Below are 26188 nucleotides of genomic sequence, written 5' to 3' on the forward strand. Positions count from 1 at the left end.
GTCCCTTTTGAGTTAACTTTTATACCAAATGCGAGATCTAGGTTGAGGTTCATTTTTTCCTCCTGTGACTGTTCAACTGCTTCAGCTCCATGTGTTGAAAAGACTCTTTCCTCCACTGAACTGCTTCTGCACGTTGGTCACAACCCAGCAGTATTTGCACGGGTGCGATCCTGGGTTCTCTGTTCTGCTCCATTGATCTCTGTGTCTGTCTGTCCCTCAGAATCTTTCCCAATATCACACAGTCTTGATTACTGTAGCTGTGTAATAGGTCTTAAAATCAGATAGACTTATTCCGCTCATTTTTTTCTTCAAAAATATTTAACTATTCTGGTTTCTTTACCTTTCCATGTGCATTTTAGAATAATCTTTCCTGTCTCTATAAAATCTTGCTGGGGTTCTGATAGAAGTTTCATTAAACCTGTATTTCAGTTTTCGGAAAATTGACATCTTTACTATGTTGAGTCTTCTGATCCATGAACATTGTTTAATCCTTTCATCCATATTTTGTAGTTTCCAGCATACACATCCTATTTTGTTAGATTTACACCTAAGTACGTCTTTTTTGTTTTAGTGAATGTAAATGGTATTATTTTTAATTTTAGTGTCCGTGTGTTCATTGCTAGTCTGTAGAAATACAATTGATTTTTGTATATTAATCCTGTATCCTGTGATCTTGATTAACTCACTTGTTAGTTCTAGGAGTTGTTTTGTAGATTCCTTGGGATTTTTCATGTAGACAATCATGCCATCCGCAAACAGGGACAGTTTTATTTCTTCCTCCTGACCTGTGTGCCTTCTATTTCCTTTTCTTGTCTTATTGCACTGGCTACAAGGTCTAGAACCATATTGAATAAGAGCAGTAAGAGCAAATATCCTGCCTCATTCCTGATCTTAGGGGAAAATCATTCAGTCTTTTATCGTTAACTATAATTTATCAACTTGAGGAAGTTGCCCACTATTCCTGTTTGGCTGAAAGATTTTACATTGAATGGGTGTTACATTTTGTCAAATGCTTTTCCTGCATTGATGGATAAGATCATGGTGTTTTTTGTCCTTGTTAAAGTAATAGATCACATTGATTAGTTTTGCATATTAACAAACCTTGCATCCCTGAAATAAACTCCACTTGTTCATAGTGACTCACTTTTTATAGATTGCTGAATTGTATTTGCTAATATTTCGTCAAGAATTTTGTATCTATATTCATAAGAGATATTGGTCTGTAATTTTCCTTTTTTGTCCTGTCTTGGCCTGGTTTTGATATCAGGGTAATGCTATATTTGTTAAATGAATTTGGAAGTGCTCCCTTCTATTCTATTTTCTGCAAGAGGTTTGTGTAGAATTGGTGTTAAAAAAAAAAAACAACTAAAAAAAACCTGGAAGACTTCTCCAGTGAAAACATCTGGGTCTAGGAATTTCTTTCAAGGTGGGGGGAGTATTTTAATTACTTATTCAATTTCCTTAATAGTCCTAGAGCTATTCAAATTATCTATTTCATAATAGATAAATTTGCTAATTTGTGCTTTTCAAAGAATTGGCCCATTTCGTCTAAGTTGTAAAGCTTGTGTGGGTGGACTTCTTTGAAGTGTTTCCTTCCTCTTGATGTCTGCAGGGATCTGTAGTGATGCCCCCTCTTTTGTTCCTGATTTTGGCAATTTGTGTATCTCTCTTTACATCTTTGTCGGTCTTGCTAAAAGGTTTATTGATTTTCTTTTTTCAAAGAGCCAGCTCTTTGTTTCGTTGACCTTCTCTATTTTTCTCCTGTTTCAATTTCATTTTCTTCTCTAATCTTTATTATTTCCTTCCTTCTATTTGTTTTGGGTTTCTATTACTCTTTTTTGGAGAGCAGAGCCCAAATTATTGATTTGAGGTTTTTTTCCTCTCTTCTAACATAAGCATTGATTGCTGTAAATTTCCCTCTCCACCCTCCACAGTAAAATTTAATATGTTATATTTTCATTTTTATTCAGTCTAACATATTTTTTTTAATTTCCCTTGAGACTTCCTCTTCGAACCATGAATTGTTTGGAAGTGTGTTGTTTAGTTCCAGTTGTTAGGAGATTCTCCTGTTCACTTTCTGTTATTGGTATCTAGTTTGATTCCACTGGGGTTGAGGAACACACTTTGCATGACCTCGAATCTGTGTAATGTGTTGAGAAATGTTTTGTGGTTCATGATGCCATCGATCTTGGAATGTGTTCCAGGACATTTGAAAAGCACAGGTCTGTGCTGTGGTTGCTGGAGCGTTCTATGACTGTTGATTAGACCTTGTTGGTTGGCGATGGTGTTCAGTTCTTCTCTATCCCTGCTTGTGTTGTGTGTAGCCACAAACTGACTGAGACATTTCATTGAGGGCCACAGCCCCCGCCAGTCCTCTCCATGCAGCCACCCTCTCTGAACCCCAGAAACAGTCTCCTCTCTTTCCCTTCCACCCCTAAGGGATGCCACAGCTCTGTTCTTGCTGGCGCTAGGATACTGGGTTCTCTAACCCTACCCCCAGCATTGTAACTTCCTTCAGTGACCCAGTTTTCTGTGCCATCTGTTTCCTGATGAGGTCTCATCATGTGATATGTAGCCTGGAGGGCTACTCCATTACCCAGGACACCTACCATAGAAATTCCCACTGAAAATTAACTCATGGGGTGATTTAGTTAGGTTTGGGCTGCCAAAAAATGCATAACAGAGACTTCCATTTCCACTTAGAATGCAAGGAACATCACTCCCACACTAACAACTAAGTCAGATAATCCCCAAAATCTTCAGACAGATGGGTCACAGAGGAACACAGTGAACTGAATTCCAGAAAGAAAGAAGTCCCCCTGAGGAGAGAGCTGTTTCATCTCTGACAGAGCACAAAGCGAAGAGGTGGCCACCATATGGATGGACAAGAAAGATTCGGCTAAATTCATAGCGGGGGTTGCACCCACTTGCAAGCTCTCTGCCATGGCCCCCCCACCAGCTGCTTCCAAGAAAGATTGGGAACAGGGCAGGAGACCTGAGAGAGCCCTTGGGTGGCACAGGTGGGCATGAAGTGACCGGCAGCTCCTGGGGCAGGAACAAGCCTGAACTCTTTTATAAGCAAATGATTGAGACTGATGAGGGAGGGGCACAAGCAAAGATCCAGTGGTTCTCAGAGAGGGGTAAGAGCTTGGCGAGGGACCCCCTCTGTGGGACAGACAAGCAGGAACCCCAAGAAGAACCCTGCAACCCGCCAGGCCCTACTCTCACCATGAGGCCACCTCAGCCCACATGTGGAAGGATTTGACATTTGTGGCACTGAGATAACCATGGTAACAACAAACCCAAACCAGCCAGCTCCTGACCAGATGTTCCAGCCCCCACACTAGGCCTGCAGGAGACTAACGGCCCTGATTTCTGTGCCTCTGTCCACATATTCTGTCTACACGTTCCATCGGATGCTGAGAAACAGCACAGAAGTCTCCAGCTGACACTGTGATCCGTTGATGTCATTCAGTTCCTTCAGGTTTTTCTTCATTATTTTGAGGCTCTGGTGTTAGGACGCACACATTTAGGACTGTGATGGCGTCTTCTTGACTTGACCCCTTCATCTCTGTGACTATCCCTCTTCATCCCTGGTAACAGGGGTCATCACCTGGCTTCCTGCACTGGCCACTAGAGATAGCAGTCCGACTCCCTACACGCCTGACCTACAGCAGCTGGCTCCCTGGGCCGGTCACTAGAGACAATGGGTTGGTTTCCTGGGCAAGTTGCTGCAGGCTATGGGTCAGAGTCTTATTTTCATATAGAGTCTGGCCATTGTCCACTTATATATTCAGTCTCTCAGCATTCATCATCGAGGTCACCTCATGGTCCCAATATGGCCACTGCAGACCCAGCCATTGTGACCACATTCCAGGCAGAAAGAAGAGGGCAGTGAGAAGAGCAAAGCGGATGCCTCCCAGGTGAGTCTCTCCACAGGACTCTCAACGAGGCTCCACCCAGGACATTTGTTTACATCTCTCCAGCCCTCCCTACCTCCAGGGAGGCTGGGAAATGTGGGTTTTACAAAACACAAGGCCTTCCCTCAAAGGGAAAGGGAGAGGGACAGACAACTGGCAACCTCTGTCACACCTTCAGATTGAAAATGTGGAAATCTACAAGAAAAAAACATTTATGGAAAATACATCACCATCATCTTGAATATATTCTTCAATGTGAAATAGTTGCTTTATAAGAATTACTTTAATAAGAACTGGTTGATCGAAACTCCACAGTCAAGGTTATGTGCATAAACTGTCCTCTCCGGCGCCCCCCCTCCATGTCCCTCCGTCCCCAGGCGCTGAGGCACAGACCAAAGAGCCGTTTGAATGTACCGACAGGAACCCGAATTGAAAACTGCTCAGCTGAAATGAATTAGTGCCAATAAAGAATCGATTCAGGGAACTGGTCACTCGGCAAATTAGCTCCTCGGGGACCCGGCTTTCGGTGGCCGCGGGGCGTCTGCAGGGCTGGAGCGCTAACCTCCTGCCCGGTCACCGCCCCGAGGCGGGTGAGCCTTGTCCTCTGAAAATGAGGAAATGCGGCCGCGGGGACATCGCTCAGGCTGAGGGATGACGTTCTGAAGAAACGCACGGAGTGGGCGCTCTGCACGTCTGAGACCTGCGCGCTTTCAACACAGGCCCCTGGCGGCCGGAGCGGGGCCTCCGGGGGCAAACGCGGCCCTGGGCGGAGGCGCAAGGACCGAGCGCTGCGGGGCAGGCGGCTTTGCACCCCAGGCATCCAGAGGCTTAGGAAACGAGAGGGACTGTCACGTGGATACCCTTCCCCATGAAGTTTCCTGAGGAGCACACACTGTGCACACATGCAGGCGTGCACACACCCACACACCCACACCCCCCCCACACACACACACACACTCCACTGGCCTGGCCTGCCCTGGGGCTTTCCATTTTCTCCGCTGCTGGGAATGGCTGGGAGGTGCTTTCGGTCTCTGCTCTGTGCCACGTGCTCTGCACATTCCCTGCCCTGCAGCTCCGTCTGCACAGCTTGTCCCCCAATGAGGTGCTGCTCCCACCTGACCCGCCAAACGCACGCGGGAGCCTCCCGCCACCATGTCTCCCATGGAAAATTCCACCAGAAATTCACCTCTCTCCATCAAGGAAGTGTCCATTATTAAAATGCAAAAAGGGAGGGAGGAAGACACGGCCAGCGGTGATTTCCAACCCGCAAAGAAAAACCTGAGAATGCCTTGAATCTGTCCGGGAAAGGGAAATGGACACCCCAGGGAGGAAGGACAGTCGGCCTGGTCCCGCTCTGGTTGCGCAGTCAGAAGCCAGAATAGTTCCAGAAAGAACAGGAAACGATTAGATTGGAAGCTGTGTTGCTGTTGTTAACCTGGGGATACTTTTTCCATTGATTTCTACAGAGTGGAAGGGAGAGAGGGAGAGAAACATCGCTGTGAGAGACACGTCGATTGGCTGCCCCCACGCACATGCCCCAACCGAGGCCAGAGATCGAACCTGCAGCCCAGGTCACCTTGCCAGGGAATCGAACCCGAGACCCTTCAGTGTGCAGGCCGATGCTCCAACCACTAGGCCACAGCCGCCAGGACTTAATTGGATGGAAGCCTTTAAATGATTAAAAAACAAAAGAGTTGATGAGTTAACACGCTATGGACAACTTCATGGGAATCAGTCGTCTGATCATGCCTAACTGCCACTGCCAAAGGTCTCCGGTTCCTGAGGAAGCGACCAAGCATCGTGCGGGGCCACCCCTGTGTTTCTTCACTGCGGTCCCGGTGACTTCACTGGGACACTGCTGACTTGAGTGAGAAGGGGACCCATGAGGAGGTCGCTTAGGGGGGGTGGCGATGGCTCCCACAGCACCAAGAACATGTGAAGCAACAGAAAGCCGGTGTTGCGATTTTGACACCAAGTAAAGGAGTCTTTGCAGCAAAGAGCATCATCGGGACAATGAGTGTCCTTGGTTAGCAGCAAAGGAACAATTTCTTAGGAAAGACAGACAAACCTTGAACCTATGAGCCACTAAGTAAATGTTTTCAAAATACGCAAAGCCAAAATACAGGAGGAAGTTCATAAATCCTCAGCTCTTCGCCTCCCCCCGCCGGCTGCTAATTCAGTCTGAAAGCCTCAGGCTGGGCGTGCGAGGGGCTGCAGGGTGCGTCCTGCCTCACGGTCTTCCCAGGAGCCTCCCACGTGACCCTGAGTACCTGTCAGGCGTGGGGACTGCACAGGCTCAGGGACCTGAGGACAAAGGAAACGGTGTCTAATCTCAAGAAGACAACAATCTGCATGGGAAGGGTCGGACTAGGGAGCAGATAAACCAGTTCAACCAGTAGTTCTGGCACCAGCAGCCCGGACCATGGACAAGTCACCGAGTCTCACCTCCTGATCTGCAAAGTCCGGTGATGACTGCTGTCCCAATTTGGCAAAATGGGCCGTGGGAACAGCTCCCTCGGTGGTCAGCAGGCCCGCAGTACTCGGGAAATATCACTTTTCTTCCTATCTCCATGGAAACAGCCCTCAAAGTCCTCAAAATCACTCCCCCCAATCTGAAGATCCCAGAGAAGACTGTCCCCAAAACCAAGCGTGACCTCTCCCAACTGGTTGCTCGGCCTGCTGCGGTCCCTGAGGGAGCCACAGCGCCCAGTAGGTGTGCCCTGTGCCAGGCAGAGGGACCAGCCACATCTGCCCAACGATAAGTGAAACTCACGCACTGGAGTTCCCAAGGGGGTGAGCCTGAAATCCTAGTCCCCGGTCACTCATCCCCTCGTCCATGCTGTGACTGAAGGCCCCTTGTAAAGACACGCATGGGCATTCGTCACTCATCACGCGTGACCACAGCGCAGAGGCGGCGGCCCAGAGCTGGAGACGACGGAACGTGGGTGGCTCTCACAATGTGACACAAAACGAGAAAGCCAGACACACACATCACACTGATTCCACGCACGTGAAGTTCAGCACCAGGCAAAGCCAGTATCTGGCGTCGGAGCTCCGGGCTGTGGGCGGCGGGGAGGGGGGGGCGCGGGCACAGGAGCCCGAGGGGAGGGGCTCCCAGCGCGGCCGACCCTGATTCGGAGGCGGCAGCACCGCGGGGGGACAGTGAGAAATCGGGGTGTCTGCTCACCACGGCGTGTGCCCTACACTGGGGAGGGGCACGCTGGCTGGCAGTCTCCCCAACACACTGGCAAACTCACATTTTCAGGTTAACGAACTAAACAGGAGGATTGGTGAGCAGGACTGGATGGGCACAGGCTCCTGGTTCTGGGCTGGAAGCCAAGGGCGCTTTGCCCAGCACTGCGTGCCCGAGCCCCAGCGCAGGCTCCCCGACCAGCACCCACGGAGCAGGCTGGCTCTGCCATGAGGGGGACAGAGAGGGCGCACACAGATGTGGCAGATCTGGATACGAATCATGCGGGCATGACAAGCTCTAGAAGATGCAGAGCCTGCAGTCCTCTGGGGGCACCCTCCCCCGCTCACACTGCCGCAGTCCAAATTTAAAACCACATTCGGAGTCCGACACCCGCGTCCCCGCCACCCGGGCTCAGCAGCTAGAACAGAAGCAAGGCCCATGTGTGAGGGATGGACCGAGTGATCCCGGGAAGTGGGGGTACAGAGGACCAGAGCACACCAAAAGGGACCGATGGCGTCAGCTCTTCCCAGGAAACTCCGAGGAAGGCACTTCCAAGGGTGGGCCCCTGACGAGGGTGACCAAAGCCTTTTCATTTGCTAAAGCTGTCTACCTACCCCTGAGGCACGGGGTCCCCTTGCCCTGGTCCAAGCATGGAACTGGGGAGGTATCGACTACTAGGAGCCCAAGGAAAGCCTTGGGGCACGGACGCACCCGACACCTTGTTAGAATGATGGTAATGATGCTCGCCTGTCAGTGCTCACCCAAAGCATCTGGGCTCTCTCCATCCTGCTGCACACACGAAACCCCCAAATTTAACCAACCAAACGAAGGTGGGAGAGGCTGTCTTGGGTCCCACCTTTGCCACGTTTCTGGGCTTCCCCACTGCGACCCCCCCTCCTGCCTGACCGATTGCTCCCTCTGTGCCGCCCATCCCCCACACAGGAGCCCAGGTACCCCCCAGCCCAGGCTCCGGCCCTGCCCCGGCCGCTCGGCCCCGCACCTCCTCCCCGAGACTGGCCCTCAGTCGGCCCTTTCTCAGTGGCCACACCTCTGAAGGGTGAGCTCCATGACCGCGTGTGTGGGTTGTCTGACACGTCCCATGGGTCCCCGCGTTGGCTGAAGCCCTGCAGCAGTGACATCGAGTCCTCGGAGTGTCACACTGGGCACGTGGCGTCTGTGAGCCTGGTTACCAGGAGGCTGACCTTGATCGCTAGTTGGGGCGGGCTCTGCTGGGTTTTTCCATTAAAAAGGCCTGGTTTTCCATGTGTACTGAGTCAGTACCTTGGGGCAGGTACTTTGAAACTGTGTAGATACCGTGCTCCCCAAATGGCCTGGCCGGCAGCAGCGATTACTGGGCGCCCGCCTGGCAGCGCGTCTGTACTTCAGTCCCTCCTACGTTGCTAACGGGGATCCCTCTCTAAGAGCCGCCCCTTGTCCAGTGACTTTCACATCAGGATGGATTCACGGACATTGGCTTATCTGTGGGGCACCATCAAATTGTACCTTCATTTATTTTCTTGCTCAAACGGTCCCCACTGTGGCCCCGGGGAGCCCCTTCAGCTGGCTCCTGCGTTCTTTCAACGAGCACCCCGTCTGTTGCAAGCACGTCCGTATGTTCTGGTTCCACAAGACGTTCCCGGCTCAGCTTCTATTTTCCCCACCCCAGTTCTGGAACCAACCACTTCCCCGAGGACCCTGCTATCTCCGCTCCTGGAGTCACACACGCCAAGAAGGCTGGAGAACTGAGGCAAATCATCACGACCTTAAGCCAAGGGCGGCGTCTGCCTCGTTTGCTTTGTGGAACAAGCCACTTGGGCCAGAAAGAATAAAGCTGCACGTCTGCGATGTCCCAAGAAGAGCCACTCCTGTCTTACAGGAGCAGATGCTCAAGCCGGCTGGCTTACGACAGATGCCCTGCATCCCTTTGACTTCTCTAATGGTCGTGTGAGCTAGTCACCTCCAAGGGCCGGCCCTGACCTGCAGGGTGCAGGAATTCTCATCTGTCGTCACTCCTACCCATCCTGATCTACCGGGTCCCCCTCCAGACATCTTCCGTCCATCAAGCCGGCAAAAAAACAGCGCAGAGTAGCCACGAAAACAGCTTTATTATTCTGGCTCTTTCATCTTGGTCATGAAATTGGAACCAGCAAAACATAATACCCAACACAGGGCTTGTAATTTTATGCTTCAGAGATGGGCAGATCCCACTGGGGGCCCTCCAGCACCCCTTTGCTTCCATTTCAAAGGTAAAAAGCCAGGCTTGGGGGGGGGGAACAAAACCTCAATGGCTTTTGACATAGAGATCAGTCTCCCCACACGTTCGCGTCCCACCAGCCTCTGGTCACCACCCCGTCGGGTGGGCCTATTTCTGTCCTCAGTCCCACACTCTGCCTCCCCTTCTGTAAAAGGACCATTTCAAAGGTGGGGTGAGTGCAGAAAAGCCTTCCTGACTGGGTACCCAGGGGCCACAAACAAAAAGATGGACAAATTTGACTACGGAAAAGTCTGTATTAAAAAGAAAACATTAAAAAAGCCCAGAGTCAAACTGAAAAAAATCTGCAAGTCATACAGCAGATGAAGAACTAAAAAGATGACCTTCAAACCAGCCCCCCCACCCCCAAAAAACAATAGAGAAGCAACTGGGCAAAGGAGACTCAGCAGACTGTTCAGATGCTTTAGCTCACCTATTGCAAGATAAACGTCAATTCAAACTGCAACAAGGGCTTCTGCTTCGGACCATGGGAGACAAGGGTCCAGAATCACCCTCCCGCGCAGGTCTGTGGTCCCTAAGAAAGGCAGCCCCGCCCTCAAGGATCTGTGCCCAGGAGTGACCCGACTGCAGCCTGGAGAGGACAGGCCCGAACGGAGCCTGGCCACCCGAGGGGCGACCGACCCGAGTTCAGAGGCCGAGGCAGCTCGGATTCCAGGCAGAGCCCCAAATGGGGGAGCTGCACAGATAAGACAAGCCTGCGAACAATGAGGATTAGAAATAGAACATAAGAGCTCAAAAAAGTAGCTCATGAATAACTTTCCATAGATCATGTGTTGAGACACTGTTTTTGCTGTACTGAGCTAAATGAACTATATTCTCAAAGATTTCATCTATTTTTTAAAAACTTTTCAAAGTGACAACTGGAATACTTCTGATGACATATGTGGTTCAGGTTTATTTCCACTAAAACCCAATGATTTGGGGATTTTTTTTTTAAAGGCACATTGTCACCCCAGCCGGTATGGCTCAGTGGTTGGGCGCTGTCCTGTGCACCAAGAGGTTATTGGTTCGATTCCCAGTCGGCACATGCCCGGGTTGCGGGCTCGATCCCCAGCAGGAGGCGTGGAGGCAGCTCTCTCATCACTGGTGATTCTCTCTCTCTCCCTCTCCCTTCCTCACTCAGAAAACAAAAAAGATATTAAAAAAAAAAAAACAAAAAAACAAAACAGTAGGACAATGGAAAATTAGACAAAACCACAACTATAGTTAGACATTTAAGTACTATTTTCAATAATTAACAGACATGCACAAAAATCAGAAAGATGGTCGTTTTCAAGTTGGTATCGCCAACTAAACCTAATCCACATACAAAACACTCCTCCAGCCAAGAACTCAGAACACATATTCTTTTCAAGGGCATGTGAAATAACCACTGTTCTGTGGAGCATAATACAAAGCTCAGTAACTTTAAAAGGAATGAAATCAATGTATATCCTGAGACCACAATGGAATTAAAACCAGTAACAAAAGAAATCTGAAGAAAAAAATCTAATGTCTGGAAATTAAACCATACATCCAAATAACCCATAGACCAAAGAAGTCACAAGAGAAATTAGAAAGAAAAATACACGTCAACACATACAGGGTTCAAGTAAATGGTGCTGCAGGAGAGAATCTACAGTGTTCTATGTTTATATTAGAAAGAAGCTCTTCCAAGATGGCTCGGTCCGGGGGTCGGTCACCAGCTGCTGGCAGGAGACCTCAGCTCCTTGCCACGCTGACCTCTTCACAGGCTGCCTTCTCATGACCTATGGCTGGCATCCCCCATAGTGGGCCATCCACATTGTTTTTAAGGTGACCTTGCCAAGAACAAGATCAGGTTTAAGTCTGGAGGATAGGTGGGCAGCTTCACCGATTCCCATGCCCCCAAGTTTGTGCCTTTGCAAAATTCAACATTAGCTCCAATGCCGAGCATGAGAATGTACCAAAATGTACATTCTGTGGTGGTGTTAGAATTAACGACGACAGGCAGCAGCATCCAAGCTAAACATGACCAAGAGCCAGCAATTCCACTCCTAAATATACACCGGACAGAAATGTTTACATATGTTCCAAAAGACAAGGACCGGAATGTTCACTGCAGCCAGTCTGGAGACCATTCAAACGCCCGCTGCCAGCAGGGTGGATACATTGTTGCATTTCCGCATATGGGAATACTATGCGGCAAGGAGAATGAACGTTTCCAACCAGTGCAACAATGTAAATGAATCTCGCCCAAAAAGTTGAGCCAAAGGAAGCTAATCTGTTAAGTCAGCCTGGCCTTCACTGGAGGGGGGAAGGAGTATAAGGCTGGAAGGAACTTGGGGGACCTCTCAGCCGTGGGTAATGTCCTGTTTCTGGTGGGGACTGTCACATGTGTGTGTCCAGTCAGAATTTCAGTTTGTGTATTCCAGGTGCACTTCCCAGTTGTACACTGCACTTGAATAAAAATGAAAAAAGAACTAGAACCCTTAGAATTAAGAAATACGATAACCAGATTTTTAAAATCAATACATGAGTTGGGCCCTGGCCAAGTAGCTCAGTTGGTTAGAGCAGCAGCTGAAATGCCAAGGTTGGGTTTGATCCCAGGTCAGGGCCATACAAGAATCAACCAATGATGGGTGAACAAGTGGAACAAATTGATGTTTCTGTCCCCCTTCCTCTCTCTCTCTAAAATTCAATCCGTAAAAATTTTTTAAATATTTAAAAATAAAAATAAATGAGTTGGAACAAAGCCCAAGGAATCTCCCCAAAGTAAAACATACAGAAACCAAAAAAGGAGAGAACTATAACTAGGAGTGTGAGAAAACCAAGTCCTTGGCTCTCCCGCAGGTGAACCAGCGAAACTGACGAATCCAGACACTGCTTTGCAAGCGGGAGCCGGCTGTGGACCTGATCTTCTCAAAAAGCCAGTCACGGAAGGAAGGGGGTGCTGTTGTTCCAGGTGAAGAGTGAAGAGATTTAAAACCCTTTAAACAACATGCAGGCCGTCATGGGTCTAGGTTTACCAACAGGAAAGGCAATTTCTGGGGCAACTGGGGACATGTAAGGAAGGACTAGTTTATCTGTCAGGGTCCCCCAATGTCACCACTACCTGGGCCCAATGCAGTGCTAACAAAGGTAGGCCCTTCCTACAGGACCATGGCCAGGGCAACCCCCTTGCCCCCTTGCCCCCAGGGAACCCCTCTGCCTGAGGCTGCCACCCTCTTGCCCCTAAACTACTTTTGTCCCCAATCCCCAGCTTGGGGCTGTCCCCTGGGGGATCCTGAACACGGCACAAACAGTAGTTTTCAGATCAGCGTTCAAAGTAAAACACGGCACTTGGGAAAATGTGATGCATCCGGCTTTTCATACGCAGAACGACTTGTTTCCAAGCACCCTGTGAAACCCCACACCGAAAACTTCCTTCAAAGCAAAAAGCAAGCTGTTCAGTCACAAACAGCACACTCATCAAAAACGGGTTCACTCAACGTTATCTGAAATTTGTTCCACATGTTGCTGCTAGATGTTTCCAGAGGCTACAAAAAGCTCGTGACTGATTGGCGACTAGGATTCGGCTGACACCCCGGCCCTTTGGACGTGTGAAAAGTGCAAGTCACTCGGTACACGTCATTAGCCACCTCGCTGTGGAACTAAGCTTCCACCCGGCTCCTCCCGTGTTCCCACGTCCTGAAACAAGTCCCCTTCTCCGCGTCTGCCGCTGAGCAGGAGCCCGCCCCGAGGGAGGAACTGAGCACCGATTTCCGCGGAGGTCGCGCTGGCCACCAGGGCGGACAGTGCAGTACACCACCCAGGACCCGCTGATGGAACAAGATGAAAATGCCCATCAAGCTGGCATAAAGCCACCTGCTTATGGACGGCCCTGGAAGGAAGTGCGCCGGGCATGGGTGGCACTATGGGAAGCACCCCAAACACAGGCTCACATTTCCTCCAACGTGAAGACCGAATGCTTGCAGGCCCCGAGCTGCTCGCCTGCAGCTCCGTTAGCTGGCTCCAGTTCAGCTAACACACCGTCCGGCTTCCCTGCAGCCAGCAGGATGCTCCACACACCTGCGGCAGAGCCTCTGCTCAGAGACAGAATGTTCTGGAGCTCAGGTACCATCCAGTGTCTGGGACAGCCCAGGCGTCTGGGGAGCTGGATGGACCTCACGGCCACCAAGTGCAAGTGGGCGGTGCTATTCCCCCTTTTTTTCCTTAAAGGGAGCTGCTGCGGCAGGGAGGGGACGAGTAAACTCTCCTCTGCTTTCCGAGGCCGGGGAGCCGTCACCGTGGCTAGGACGAGCAGCTCCAGGACGCCTCCCCGGACTTCACCTTCTTGGTCTGCCCGTTGGGCCCGGGGGGCGGGTCCTTGTGGCGCTTCTTGCGCAGCTGCTGCTGCCTCTCCTCCTTCTTCCGCAGGTAAGTGGTCACGTGGTCGAAGGTGACCTTGTACAGGCTGCTGAAGCTGTCATCCACGCCAGCAGAGCCTGCGCGGGTGAACAAGAACAGGGGCCAGGTGTGACGGTGACACGGACACCGCCTCTAGCTCCGAGACCTGGTGGGTCTGTGAGGCCCTCCTGCAACAGGGAATTCACCCTGTGACCACCCAGAGTTCTCCGTGAACTTCTGGCACCTTCTCCAAGGCAGACCCCACACAGCCCACCTCCTGGTAGCCACACTGGCTGAACCTGACTCGCCTCTAACAGAACACGAAATCTGGCTATTCCTGAGACCACCTCACCTGGTGGGACACTCCACAGGGCCAGTCAGTGATTCGCAGGCCTGTGCCCCACACATGTGGCCTCCCAGCTCCCTTGGCTTTCCAGCCCTTGTGTGGTTTTCAAGGTCAACTCTCCTTCCCTGTGCTTTCTCCAAGCCTCCCCCGACCTGCACTGGAAATAGGTGGTTTTATCCGCAGAACCTCTTAGGAAAATGAAGCACAGCTGGGGCCTGGCCCTGAATGAGGTGATCTCAGTGGGCCGTGCAGGCCCCAGGCCCCAGCAGCAGGGACAGCATGTGCCAGGCGGGGAGGGGCCTGTTAGTGATGCTTCCACCCTGGGTCCCGACAGTCCTGCTGCAAGTCCACCCTGCCGGTGTGGCCCATGCAAATCCAAACAGCACTGGGGTAGATGCAGCCCTGTCACTGCCCCAACCCTTCAACCCTAAGAGGAAGGGAGGATGGAACTTAACCCTGGGATCAGAGCCAATGAGTCTCCACCAAAGTGCTCTGCACAGAGCATGCTTGGTGCTGGGTTACAAATTCCTCTTCAGACACTGTCACTTCGTGTCTCTCCCAAGAAGGAAACAGCCAAGAGCTGTGTGACTAAGGGTCTGCCTTCTGCCAGTGCAGGTAGAGCGGGGTCTCCTCGTTTTAACACCCCCGGCAGGATACCATCTCAGCCACACTTGCTCACCATGGGTCCTCTTACTGGAGCCCGAGGAACCCACAGCCTTGCCGCCCTCACTAACCCCAGCAGCTCATGGGGGTGACCTGGCTTCTTTCACTGCTCTCCCCTTTTCCCTCGACCTGGGGTTACTACTGGTACCTGCCCTGAGCTGTGAAGACCCTCAACGACCCTGTGGATTGTCCTCATATCTGACCTCCTGGTCGAGAAACTGCACACACCTGTGGAGTCACTCAATGCCACCAGCTGGGAACTCAGTGGCTCCTCACTCCATTTGGGGGCCACCCCAGGTGCTGGCCTGCCCTCCGGACTTCCAGCACCCAGCCCTGAAGGCAGAGGCGACATGCTGCTCCGACTGACCCCCAGTTCACAGGCAGCTCACTGTCCTGAGTCACACCTACCGTGTCTGCCCAGGTGTGAGCTACCTCCTCCGTGCCCCCGACAAGGACACATGCACACCCTGCGCACCCTATGTTCTCACAGCTCCCTCCTGTGCACCGTGTGCTAGAATCTGCTTCGTCCGTGGCCACGCCGGACCTCACCCTGAAACATAAGCCGCACCCTCACCTTCCAGCATGGCCCAGTTCCCGTGAAGGTGTGCGCAGACTTTCCTCACCGCAGCACTCTCAGGAACGGGCTGCGAGGCAAAGGAAACCTGGATCAGAAGGTGCTGCTGGCACAGTAATGGGCAGGCCTGCGGGGGCCCGAACTGCAGGGCCCGGGAAGAGGCCCCGCAAATCTTTACATGAAGACCAGGAGATGCTAGCTCACCAAACAGCGGCCACATCTCGTCAGGATAAAAACCCATGACACGAGGCCTGGGGCATTTCATGTACCAACATGGCCTATGACACCCCCCTCACCTAGGACACACCCTCTGGCATCAAGGTTCGATCAAGCTGAAAGGTATAACAGCTGTGGCCCTACCCCCACCCCGGGCTCAGGGGACAGCAGGGCCCAGCACACCTCACCTGCCACTGGCCATCCACTGGCCTGCAGAGCACGAGCGGGGCTTCCCGGCAGTCCCGCAGCACCCACAGCCCCTGGGTCTCCTCGAAAGCCATGTCCCACACTTTGTGCTGGAAAGACAGCTGCTGCCTATAAACCAGCTGCTGCCTCAGGGCGTCCAGCTGGAAGATGTAGACAACGGGAATGCTTCCCACGAGAAAGAGAGGGAATCGTTACAACTCCCACAGCCTGACAGAGACATTGGCTCAGCACTCGGCTGGGCCTGCCCGAGCAGGAAATGTGGCCTTTGCCAATGCTGTGGCTGCAACCCTGAGCTAGAAGCACCCAGCTGAGCCCTCCCACAGCCCTGGGCCACAGACTGTGAGGTAAGGAACATCTGAGTAACCAAGCCCCGGGGTCACCTGTTAGGCAGCAAGGACAAGAAATCCAGGAAGGAAAAGTGTAGAGCTGACGCCGTCCCACCCGCAGGGCAGCACTTCGACCCTCTCTAACCTGTGTCCTTACTTCTAAGACAAGCTAAGATGCCCTCTCAAGACATGTTATGAGGACAAGTGAGGATCCAGAGAGCAGAGAGGATGCTCAGGAGGAAGCAGCTGAAACCCAAGTGCTACCTAACCCATCTCATAAACCATCGCCCTTAGGTGGGACTGAGTGAGGCCGACTCTACCACAATCAACCCTTAAGTAGAATTCAATCACACACAAAAGACCTTGTCAGACCAGTCAGAGGCCTTGCTGACAATTAAGCCAGTGGAATTAAACAGTACGTAAGAATGCCTGCATGTAGAACCAGAACCCGCACCCACATGCCACAGCAACTTCAGAAAGGGAGACCCCATCGCCACCCCACTGGGAGCTATGGCACCAATACACCGTACTGTCTAAAACCTCCCGACTAAGGAGGCAGACTATGGGCCCAATGGAACAATCCATGTATTCCCTCCCTGGCAGGCTGGAAGGAACCAGCAGTGAGCCTACCAGTCACACAGCAGCGCCACACAGCTGTCCTGGCTCCAGTAAGCGATCCTGGACACGGCGAACCTCTGAAAGGAAAGCACCGGCTTAACTGCACATCAGGGACGTGACCTGACGCCTGCCTGTTCCATCCCCACTGAGAGCACACGCTGCAGGACTGACAGTTCCCACACAAGCTCCCGGATGGAGAGGGAAGACGGTGCTAGAACTCTACATAAACCACTGAGGGAAGAGAAGGGAAGGGCTGGCTGCCTGTTTCATAGTAACTCCAACATGCAAGGCACATGCCAAAAGCCTCTCCGTGGTTCTGCCCTCTCTCCAGACCATGGAATATCTCCAAAGCCAGCGGAAATGTTCAAAAGGCAAGGACAGAGGGACAGAGAACACAAGTGGAAAAGAAGAGAAGCATTCAGTACAGACACAACTGCCCTGCGGGTGCCCACACACCCAGCAAGGGCGAAACACTGGACATCGGTCAGAAGTGGAGAGAAAGGGCCTGCCGCTCAGCAGGCCTGAGCAGGGCAGGTGCCCGAGAGGCAAGGCCGCCCGGCTCCTGCAGGTAGGCGCACCAGCACAGGTCAGGAACCTGCTTACCCACAGGCTTCTCTCCTCGCCCTTAGGAAGAACTCACATCAACCTCGATGCCAAAGCATCAGGCTAAGTGAGGGTACATGGGTGAGAAGTTACCAGAACAAAGCAGGCCTCTGTTTGCTGCAGCTTCCGTGACTGCAGGGTCCAAGCAGCAGGTGCCACGGACCCGGTGGCCCTGCAGGTGCTTTGCTATGGGTCCCAAGGGCCCTGGCCTGAGTCAGGCCCAGCCTGCCCACCTTGAGGACCTGTGAGGGCAGCTGCAATAGTGGTCTCAGAGCAGACAACAGAAACGAGAAGCCAGGCCAAGGACCAGGCAGACAAGCTCCCAGATGGGAGCTTCACACCCAGGTCTGACAGGCAGGAGAGCCAAGTCCTCAAGGGCTGGCAGGGTGCCACGTGGGGGTTTCAGGGGAAAGGGCACAGTGCCTCTGGGGAAAGGCCTGAGTAGACTCGACAGCAGGCCCCTGCCCCTCCCCACCAGGCCCAGGTGGCATCAGGGAAGCTGGTGGGGCTGTTCATGCATGATGAACTCAGACCCTTGGCTGTGCAAGACTAGCTCAGGAGCATCAAAGCTGGGTGCCCATGAGCACAGAATCCTGGGAACCCAGAAAAGCAGCCCACACCTTCCCCCCTGAAAAACCTCCTTGGCAACCAAAGGCCCAGGAGGCCTACCTGGGTGGGTCATGAGATTAATCCATGATGGACAACAGAGGACGCTGGGCAGGTACTCGGCCTGCTGCCTGGCTGATAAAACCACAGCAAAGCTCTCTGCTCCAGCTCTACTATTTTTTCCATTTCCAAGTGGACTAGAGGCCTTTCTATAAATTAGTTGTTTGAATGTAAACATGATAAGAATATAAACTATTTCCCGCTTACATGACTAGCTGCCTTCAGAATTTGAAATACATGATTTCTCTGAAGCTGGAAGAATTCCAGATGCACTACAGCAAAGATATGTTTCCAACGTAAATCATTTTTTTCACAAGACCTGAGTGACTGGAGAGGGGCCCTGTAGCCCCCACAAACCAGAGACAAACCCGATTACCTTGCTGCTCCAGGGCCCCTCTGGCTCCTGCAGGCTGGTCAGGTGACAGCAGTGCAGCTCCTGGCCACGTCCGTACTCCCAGAGCCTCAGGGTGCGGTCCTGCACACAAGGACCGGTCAGCGTACCTCTCGGGCACGGCACCCTCCCCAAGCACCTGGGCTTCCACCAGGTCCTGGGGATGGTAACTCTGGGGCAGCCTGAGTGCTCTTCCCAACCAACCACTCGGCAAGTCATTAAGAAAAACAGGTGACCCTCACACAGCAAAGTGGGCGAAGGAGAAAGGACAGCCTGATGTCACAAGCCAGGCTGTATTCAGGCCGAGTATGCACACACAAATATACACACACATGCATGCACACGCACTGCCACATCAATGATTAGGTGTTCACACAAGGAGCAGCAAGCAGGGCGACTGAGCCTGCATCAGCAGCGGCGGGGTGACCAAACACAGGTCCCTCTAAGACTCAGAAAGAGTTTCTCTAGCAACTATTTGAACTGACATCACAATACTACAGATGTAACAACAGCCCTTCGAAGGGACTCCCTGCACAACTGTTCTAACTCCACACACAGACGTGGACACCCCTGAGTATACAGAGAGCAAGCAAAGCCCAGCCAGCTCTGACATTCAGACAGCGAGCACCATCTAGTGGACAGCCAAGGTAGAAGCGGAGCGCGCTGCCGGGCGGACCACAGCTGGGAACCGGAGATGAGCTCCTGGCGCTGGCCCTGGCCCTGGGCCCTGAGCCCTGAGCCCTGAGCCCTGAGCCCTGAGCCCTGGCCCTGGGCCCTGGGCCCTGAGCCCTGAGCCCTGAGCCCTGGCCCTGGGCCCTGGGCCCTGAGCCCTGAGCCCTGAACCCTGAGCACGGCCCCTGAGGAGTTGCCTTGGAGAGAAACGGAGAGTCCGAGGCACACTTACCCCCGACGAGGACAAGAGCAGCTCAGGGTGGTCGGGCACCACGAGGATGCGGCTCACGAACCTGTGGCACACAGAGGGGCGGTGAGCAGCGCTCGTGCTGCTGTGACCTGCACAGCTCCTGTCACCTCAGCGAGGAGCCTTCTCCCCCCAAACCCAGCCTCCAACAAAAGCTGAGTAACGTGTAAGTGATGACGGCCTGTGGGTGGCGATGGGGAAGCCCAGGAAGCACACCGGCCACGTCACTCTCAGGGCCCCAACACAACAGCTTCCACCAAGGGTGGCCCCCAACCAGATGCGGCCCGGTCACACCTGCTGGACAGACCCTCATGTGCACTGCTCTCAGCCGACTCCCCAGAGACCCCCGGGGTGAGGCATGGAACACAGTGGGCGACGGAGAAGCAGCAACACTGCCCAGAGGCCCTCAGCCCGAGGAACCACCTCTGCCCAGACGCCCAGCTCGGGGGAGCGGGAGACTCACTCGGTGTGCCCCAGGCAGAAGGACTCAATGTTGTGCGGTGCCGAGGCCCAGCTCACCCGGATCTTCTCGTCCCGGTCTGCGGTGAGGACATAGCGGTCGTCAGGACTCACGGCCTGTGTACGTGGGGTGATAAAGGACAGATCCACTCATGGGACAGCCAGAGCACTTCCTTCCTCCCACCCCCCCAGACCCCCTTGTCTGCAGCCTCCATTCCTTATCCACAAAGACACCATCTCAACACAATTCCTTACTGCCACCCATGCCTTCCCATCTCCAGCACCTGAGTCACCTTCCTCTCCTTCCTATTTCACACATCCCCATGTCGAGCCAGTCCCCAAGTTCTGACTCCCCCCATGAGAACCCACCCCTGTTCCACCACCCATGGCTACAGCTCAGCCCTCACTGGGCCTCTCCATGCCTCCAGTGGGACAGCTCCTGGCTCAGGAGTGCGGAGGACACCGAGGAGATGCCCATGAAGCATGAAGGATGAACTCTGACCTCGTGACTGTACCGCATCACCCTGACCTGGGCTGACCCTCACATCCGGAACCACCCAGCCCCTCCTCACTCGCCCTGCTGTCAGCCTCACACCCCTGGGTCCCATTCCTCCTGCTCACAAATCTGCAGAGAACTGTCCCTGCCACAGGAGAGCCTGCACCCACCCAGATGCTCAGCGCAGATCCCCGCTCCACCTGAGCCCGACCGCAGCTAAGTTAGTAAGCACTTGGACACATACCACATCCAGCAGCATTGACAGGTGCCCAAGTTCAAGTGTGCCACAGCCGTGTGGCTCTAGCACTGAAAAGGAGTAAACATCCCCAGACTTGTCTGCCACCAAAACCTTCTCCTCAGACACCGTGAACGTCAGGGCCGTGCACCTCCTCACCACGGACCTAGGAAGCCAAAGAGGTGCCGAAGGTTGGCTGACACAGGTTAACACAGGTCGGCGCAAGATCCTACAACAGACCTGCAAACCATGCTCTCTGGTGGCAGCGCCAGCTTCAGGCATGTGGAACTCCCCGGATGTCAGCTCGAAATGGAAACCGAAGCCTAAAGGAATCACGCCCCCAACACACCATCCAAACAGGACCCTGTGCTTCTCAGGAGCAGAGGGACAAAAGGCCAGAAGGAGGCCTCCAAGGTATCAGCCAGCTGGCCCGAGGAACCAGAAGGCCTGAGGAATCCCAGCTCCAGAACTGTATGAGATAAGAACCTGTTCTTTTACGCTGTGGTGTCTGTCACAGAGGCCCAAGCAGATAAGACAGCTACCATCTCTGTCATCGCTGTCACTGGCTTGATTCCCATCCTCACACCCCTCCCTCCTTCCCACAGGTTGTGAAAACTCAAAACCAAGGCCAAGTGCAAGTGAGGGAAGCTTGGAGTCAGACCCTCAAAGCCCCTTGTAGTATTTACCCCAAATCCTGAAAACACTTAACATCTTCCATATTCTAAATATGTGGATATTTCCATCTGTGTCACAGAACAATTCCAGCCTTCACCCTCTTAAACAGAGAACTTGAACAGAGCTGACCGAGGCTGTCAGAGCCCAGAGAAACCAGCACCGCCCGCCTCCTCTCCTAGAACATCGCGGTGATGAGCCAAGAAGCTCTCAGGAAACAAGGCTTTGCAAACAGCAGCACTCCCTCCCTTTCCGGAGGTGAACGGAGATCCGGAAGAGTAATAACTAAGGCCGAGGAACATTTACAGGACTTGTGGGTAAGAGGAACTGCTCTGGCCCCATGACATCTATGCTCTTGCTGAGTTACTGTCATCCTCCCCCATGACCACTGAGCTCCCACCTGTTCTCAAGTACTTAGAAATCAGCACTCTAACCCAAAAACCAGCTAAGTTAAAGCTGTGGCACAGATGCCTTCACTTTCACAAAACCCTGACACTCTTGGGGTGCATGCTGACCTTTATTTCCACCACCACAAGGCTGGAGAAACACTGCTGGAAAGCAGGATGGCACAGTGGCTGGGCCACCGACTCTGGAGCCAGAATGACCAGGTTCAGGGCCTGGCTCTGCCCTTCCAAACCCACTGGGCTCAGCTTCCAGACTCCTGGCTCGCAGATATGATGAGAACAATCCCCCACCCCCATCACAGGCCCTGGGCACACAACTGGCGCTATGTGTTAGTTGCATATTATAATCGTCACTGCCACTAATGTTATTGGCATGCAAGTGTAAGCTATGCGTTCAACACTGTAATTATTCAACGTTAGCATTTCATACCTGACACTCAGACATTGCCATGGTTTTGTACGGAAAAGAATCAGACGCTTACTGTCATCGGTTAAAGCAAAATAGCTGCCAGACTTGGAGAAGGTGGATGCCAGGATCGTGTCAGTCCCCTTCTCCACGGGCTGTCCGCCCTCCCTGAGAAAGAGAGAACGGTGAGGCCTTACCCGAGCAAATAAGGCTGCGCTCCCCCAGGCCAGCCTCATTCATTTACAACACGAGCAGGGAGAAAGTGCTATGAGATTCATGCAGCCAGAATCTTGGACCTATTAAGAGGACATGGGGAAGTTCAAACAGCTCTAATATTTAAGGAGTAAAATCTAACTAAACAGAAAAATTTCTCAGTATATACACCAAAATCCAAAGAGCTGAGCTGGAAGGAGCCACCTGGCCCACTCCCTCGTGGACATGAACTAATCAAGACTAGAGGAAGGCTTAAATGAAACTTTTTTAAAAAGCTGAGCTGCAGGACCAATTCTACCAAGAATGTCACTATATAAAATCATCACACTCTGCTTTTCTTACCTTTCAATTAGCTAAAGTTAATTTCATACAACTACCCCAATGCACTTAAAACTGGGTGCATTATTTCAAAGTACCAATAAAATCATTACTGATAGAAACAAAAGTATTCAGAGAAGTCCTAATATTCTTAATGCCTAATTTGAAAATTAGTTCCACATTTCTTTCCTGAGGTGGTACTTGGTTTTCTACACAGCAAGGTAAAGAGAAAGGAAGAATTCTGAGAGAAGACAACAACCTCCTCCTTAGGCTATCAAGTCCCATTAATAGAACCATGAACCAAGCCCCGAAGAGGCTTCCCCATCTTACCCTTTACTTTCTTGTGACTTCTTTTCTGCAGTACTGCAATCATATGTGAAGAGGCTGTCATCATCACTAAAAAAAAAAGCAGAAAGATTTTAAAAGGAGCACTTTGTTAATAAAAATGCCCATTTCTTTTATTTCTCTAGAACAGAAAAATATTTGCAAACTCATTAAATTAAGGGTCTCAGCCACGACAGGAAACTGTCTAGATACTACTTCAGACAATGGTTTATGGAGCGTTATTTGCCTGATCTCTGTCTGGATTTGCCATACACAACTGGCAAGGTTCTGTACAAAAACCAGTTTAGTAAAATAGGTGACAACAAAAACTCAACAGGAAGTAATATACTAGTCTTTCAGGAACTAGGACATCAATGCAAAATGGTTATGTTAGAAAGAATTGTGTTCTGATATTGTTTTCAGTGGATGTTTTGTTCCCAACTTTGAAACTGCCATTCTTGTTTAGAAAAATGTCTCACCTGCTCACAAAAGCTCCCATAGCTACCAAGCTCTGACCAATACAGGACCCACCCATCTTCCCCATCGAACTATGTTCTCTACAGTTTATCCCACCAGCCTTCAGTGCCTGGCACGAGGAAGGCATCTTGTACAAATTTATAGCCTTTACAGTGACTGGATTTTAAACTCTTTTCGCAGGGAGCACTGCAGCACAGGAAAGAGAAGTAATCCTCCAAGTCAGAAACTGTGCCGGCCACTAAGGAAGCAAGCAGATGGATGTTTTAGAGTCTCTAAAACAAAGTAATTTGGGGGATACATGACAGGTGTGTGGGTAAATCTTTTGTGAAACCTAAATTGTACACCCTGGGGAAGGGAAAGGAAGGAACAGTGACTTAGGGAAAGCAAAAGCAGAACTCTGTGAAGGGCCACCAGGGAGGTGAGCGCTGCGGGCCCTGAGCGCACCCTCGACTAAGGAGTTGCCGCCTAAGACCCTTGAATTCTGAAGAACAAACAAGGGAGGGGTCGATGGATGCGGAGGGGTATGAGGAGGGGGCAGGCGCCGCCGCAAGAAGAGGGCGGCGAGAGGGAGCGCGTTCCCGGGAAGGAAACCCTCCAACCCGCACGCCAGGGGCCGCCTTCTTCCTCCCCACGTTCGGGCCTGGCGGGCGTCCCCTGGACCCCGCTTTGGCCCCATCCTGCCCACATCGCCCCACGCAACCGGTCCCCGCCTGACCCCAGCAGAATCCTACCCAGAGGGGTCGCCGAGGGGGCGGGGCCCTGGACCGGGGGCCAGGGGAGCGCCCGGGGCGGTTCTGAAAGGAGACTGGCTGAAAGGGCTGTCGCTCCACGGCGCAGGCACGCGGCCAGGCCCAGGCGGCAGCGGAGGGCCCGAGGGCAGCGGCGGGACTCCCGCGGGGCACCCCCGGCACGCCCGCAGCCCCGGCGCAGGGAAACCGGGGTCTCCAGGCCCGACGCGCGCCCGCGGCCTGGCTCCCGGCTCCAAGCGCAGACCCCTCACCTGCTCGCGGTGGTGGTGGCCAGGAACCGGCTGCCGCCCCGCACCACCAGCGCCTGCCCGCACAGCGCCAGCCCCACAGAAGTCGCCATGAGCCCGGCCGGCAGTCGCGCCGACACCCACGTGGGCCGCCCCGCGCCTCTTCCCCTGGCGCCGGAAAGTGACGTCACGCGCAGGCGCCCCGTGGTGACGTAACCCAGCACCGGGCATGCGCAGGAGGTGCGCGCTCGCCCCCTCCCCTGAGCCCTGGCTCGAGTCTCCCTGCTGCTGAGGATTTGTCGCCGAGCAGACGCGCCCCACAACGCCTGCTGCGGGGGCCTTTCCTCCAGCCCAAGGCCCTCTCTGCATCTCCCTCGTGCAGCTCTCGGGCACGCTCCTCTGCCTGCCGGAAACGTTCCCAGCGCCCCGACTTTGCATGTCCCTAATTAATTCCAGTCACCCTGTTTCACACCAGTGGCATCACCCCTTAATCAGGGAAGGCTTCCCTGGCTTTCCACTATTTGCATTCACAGCACCATGGTTATTTGTTTCATGCCTGCCACCAGACTACAAACGCCATGAGGACCGGGGGGGCTAATTTTACAGGTCGCTGTTGCCCCAACTTGTAGCACAATCCCTGGCATGAAGTTAGTGCTAATCGGTGTTTGCTAAGTATCAGCACCTCTATGGCATCAGATCCTGGGCATACAGACCTCAGGCCCAGCTATAGAGGCTGCAGCGGCCCGGGAACTGTTTCCAGCCCCTCTTGACCACAGTCTGGGAGCCCCTGGAAAACACGGTCTTACACCATCGCCCACAAAGAGCTTTTGTAGGAGTCCAGGTGTCCGGTGGGAAAGTTCCAGCTCATCATCAGAGCAGAAAAACATGCGGGTAAGAGGAACAGTCTGACTTTACCGGCACCACGCCTCCCCTAAGGCACCCCAGTTTAGGGCCAAGAGAGACCTTTTCAGCCCGCGGGAGAAAGTGAGAGCGCTTGGGTGAGTGAGCGCCCAGCGTCCCCGGCGGTGCCAGGTGCTGCCGGGGAGGGCTGTTCCTCTCCTGCGCCGCCACGGTACCAAAGGGTGAGGCTGGGCGAGCAGGAGACAGAATTCTCAGAGGAACGAGGGACACCAGCGCCGCTAAATGCATCACAGACTAGCAAGAAGCCTGGCGGTGACGCACTAGGGTCACGTGCAGATCCCACAGCTGGCCCAGGGGCACCCCAGCGCACCGCACGCCTCACCCACACGCGTCCACCCTGTGAGCGGCGCCCTGAGTGTTCCCGGTGGTGCTGAGAGCGAGTTTGGGCGAAGGAACAGCGAGCGCGCACCCAGAACGGGCCCGTCTGTGGGTCAAGGAGAGACGACAAACTTGGGTTGTAGCGCCACCTTTCGAAGACAAAAGGGAGTGTCAGCACCCGCCTTTTGCGTTGCAGGATCCGAAGGCGGCAACCGTGCTTAGGAATTCCGCCACAAAAGGAAACAAATGTGGAGCAGGTGCATTCACAGAAGGTCCGAAGGACAAAATCCCTAGCAGGACTAATGGAAGGTAGTTCTCTCCCAAAGGCAGTTAGCAAAGACCGAGGAGGTGACTGATGCAACACAAGACGCCAAGGAACATGAAAAACCCAGGAAACGCGTCATCACCAAAGGGTCACAATAACCTTCCAGAAACTGATCTCAAAGACTGTGGAGATCTGCAATTTACCTGATAAAGAATTCAAAATAGCTTTGTTTAAGGAAACTCAATAAGATACAAGGGAACAAAGAAGGACAGTTCAAAGAAATCAGTAAAATGATGCATTAAAAAAATGAGAGGTTTAACAAAGATAGAAATAATAGAGAACCAAAGAAAAATATTGGAGCAGAAGGCACGATGAATGAAATGAAAATAATAATAATAATAATAATAATAATAATAATAAAGGCAATAGAGAGCAGCCTGGAT

General features: G+C 52.7%; 1 protein-coding gene across 1 annotated transcript; it reads right to left on the bottom strand.

The window, feature by feature from the left end:
• Positions 1 to 12532: 12532 nt before the first annotated feature.
• WDR4 (WDR4 tRNA N7-guanosine methyltransferase non-catalytic subunit) lies at positions 12533 to 24354 on the bottom strand. Its single transcript, XM_087818434.1, has 11 exons — positions 24266 to 24354; positions 22795 to 22860; positions 21958 to 22101; positions 20461 to 20617; positions 19725 to 19837; positions 19247 to 19307; positions 18328 to 18426; positions 16695 to 16759; positions 15720 to 15903; positions 15316 to 15385; positions 12533 to 13830 (listed from the first exon to the last, which is right to left on the bottom strand). The coding sequence occupies exons 1-11, from the start codon at positions 24352 to 24354 to the stop codon at positions 13637 to 13639; spliced, it is 1242 nt and encodes a 413-aa protein (XP_087674560.1). The 3' UTR covers positions 12533 to 13636.
• Positions 24355 to 26188: the final 1834 nt, after the last annotated feature.

Source organism: Miniopterus natalensis, chromosome 6, assembly GCF_054644295.1.
Source record: "Miniopterus natalensis isolate mMinNat1 chromosome 6, mMinNat1.hap1, whole genome shotgun sequence".
Classification (NCBI taxonomy): domain Eukaryota; kingdom Metazoa; phylum Chordata; class Mammalia; order Chiroptera; family Miniopteridae; genus Miniopterus; species Miniopterus natalensis.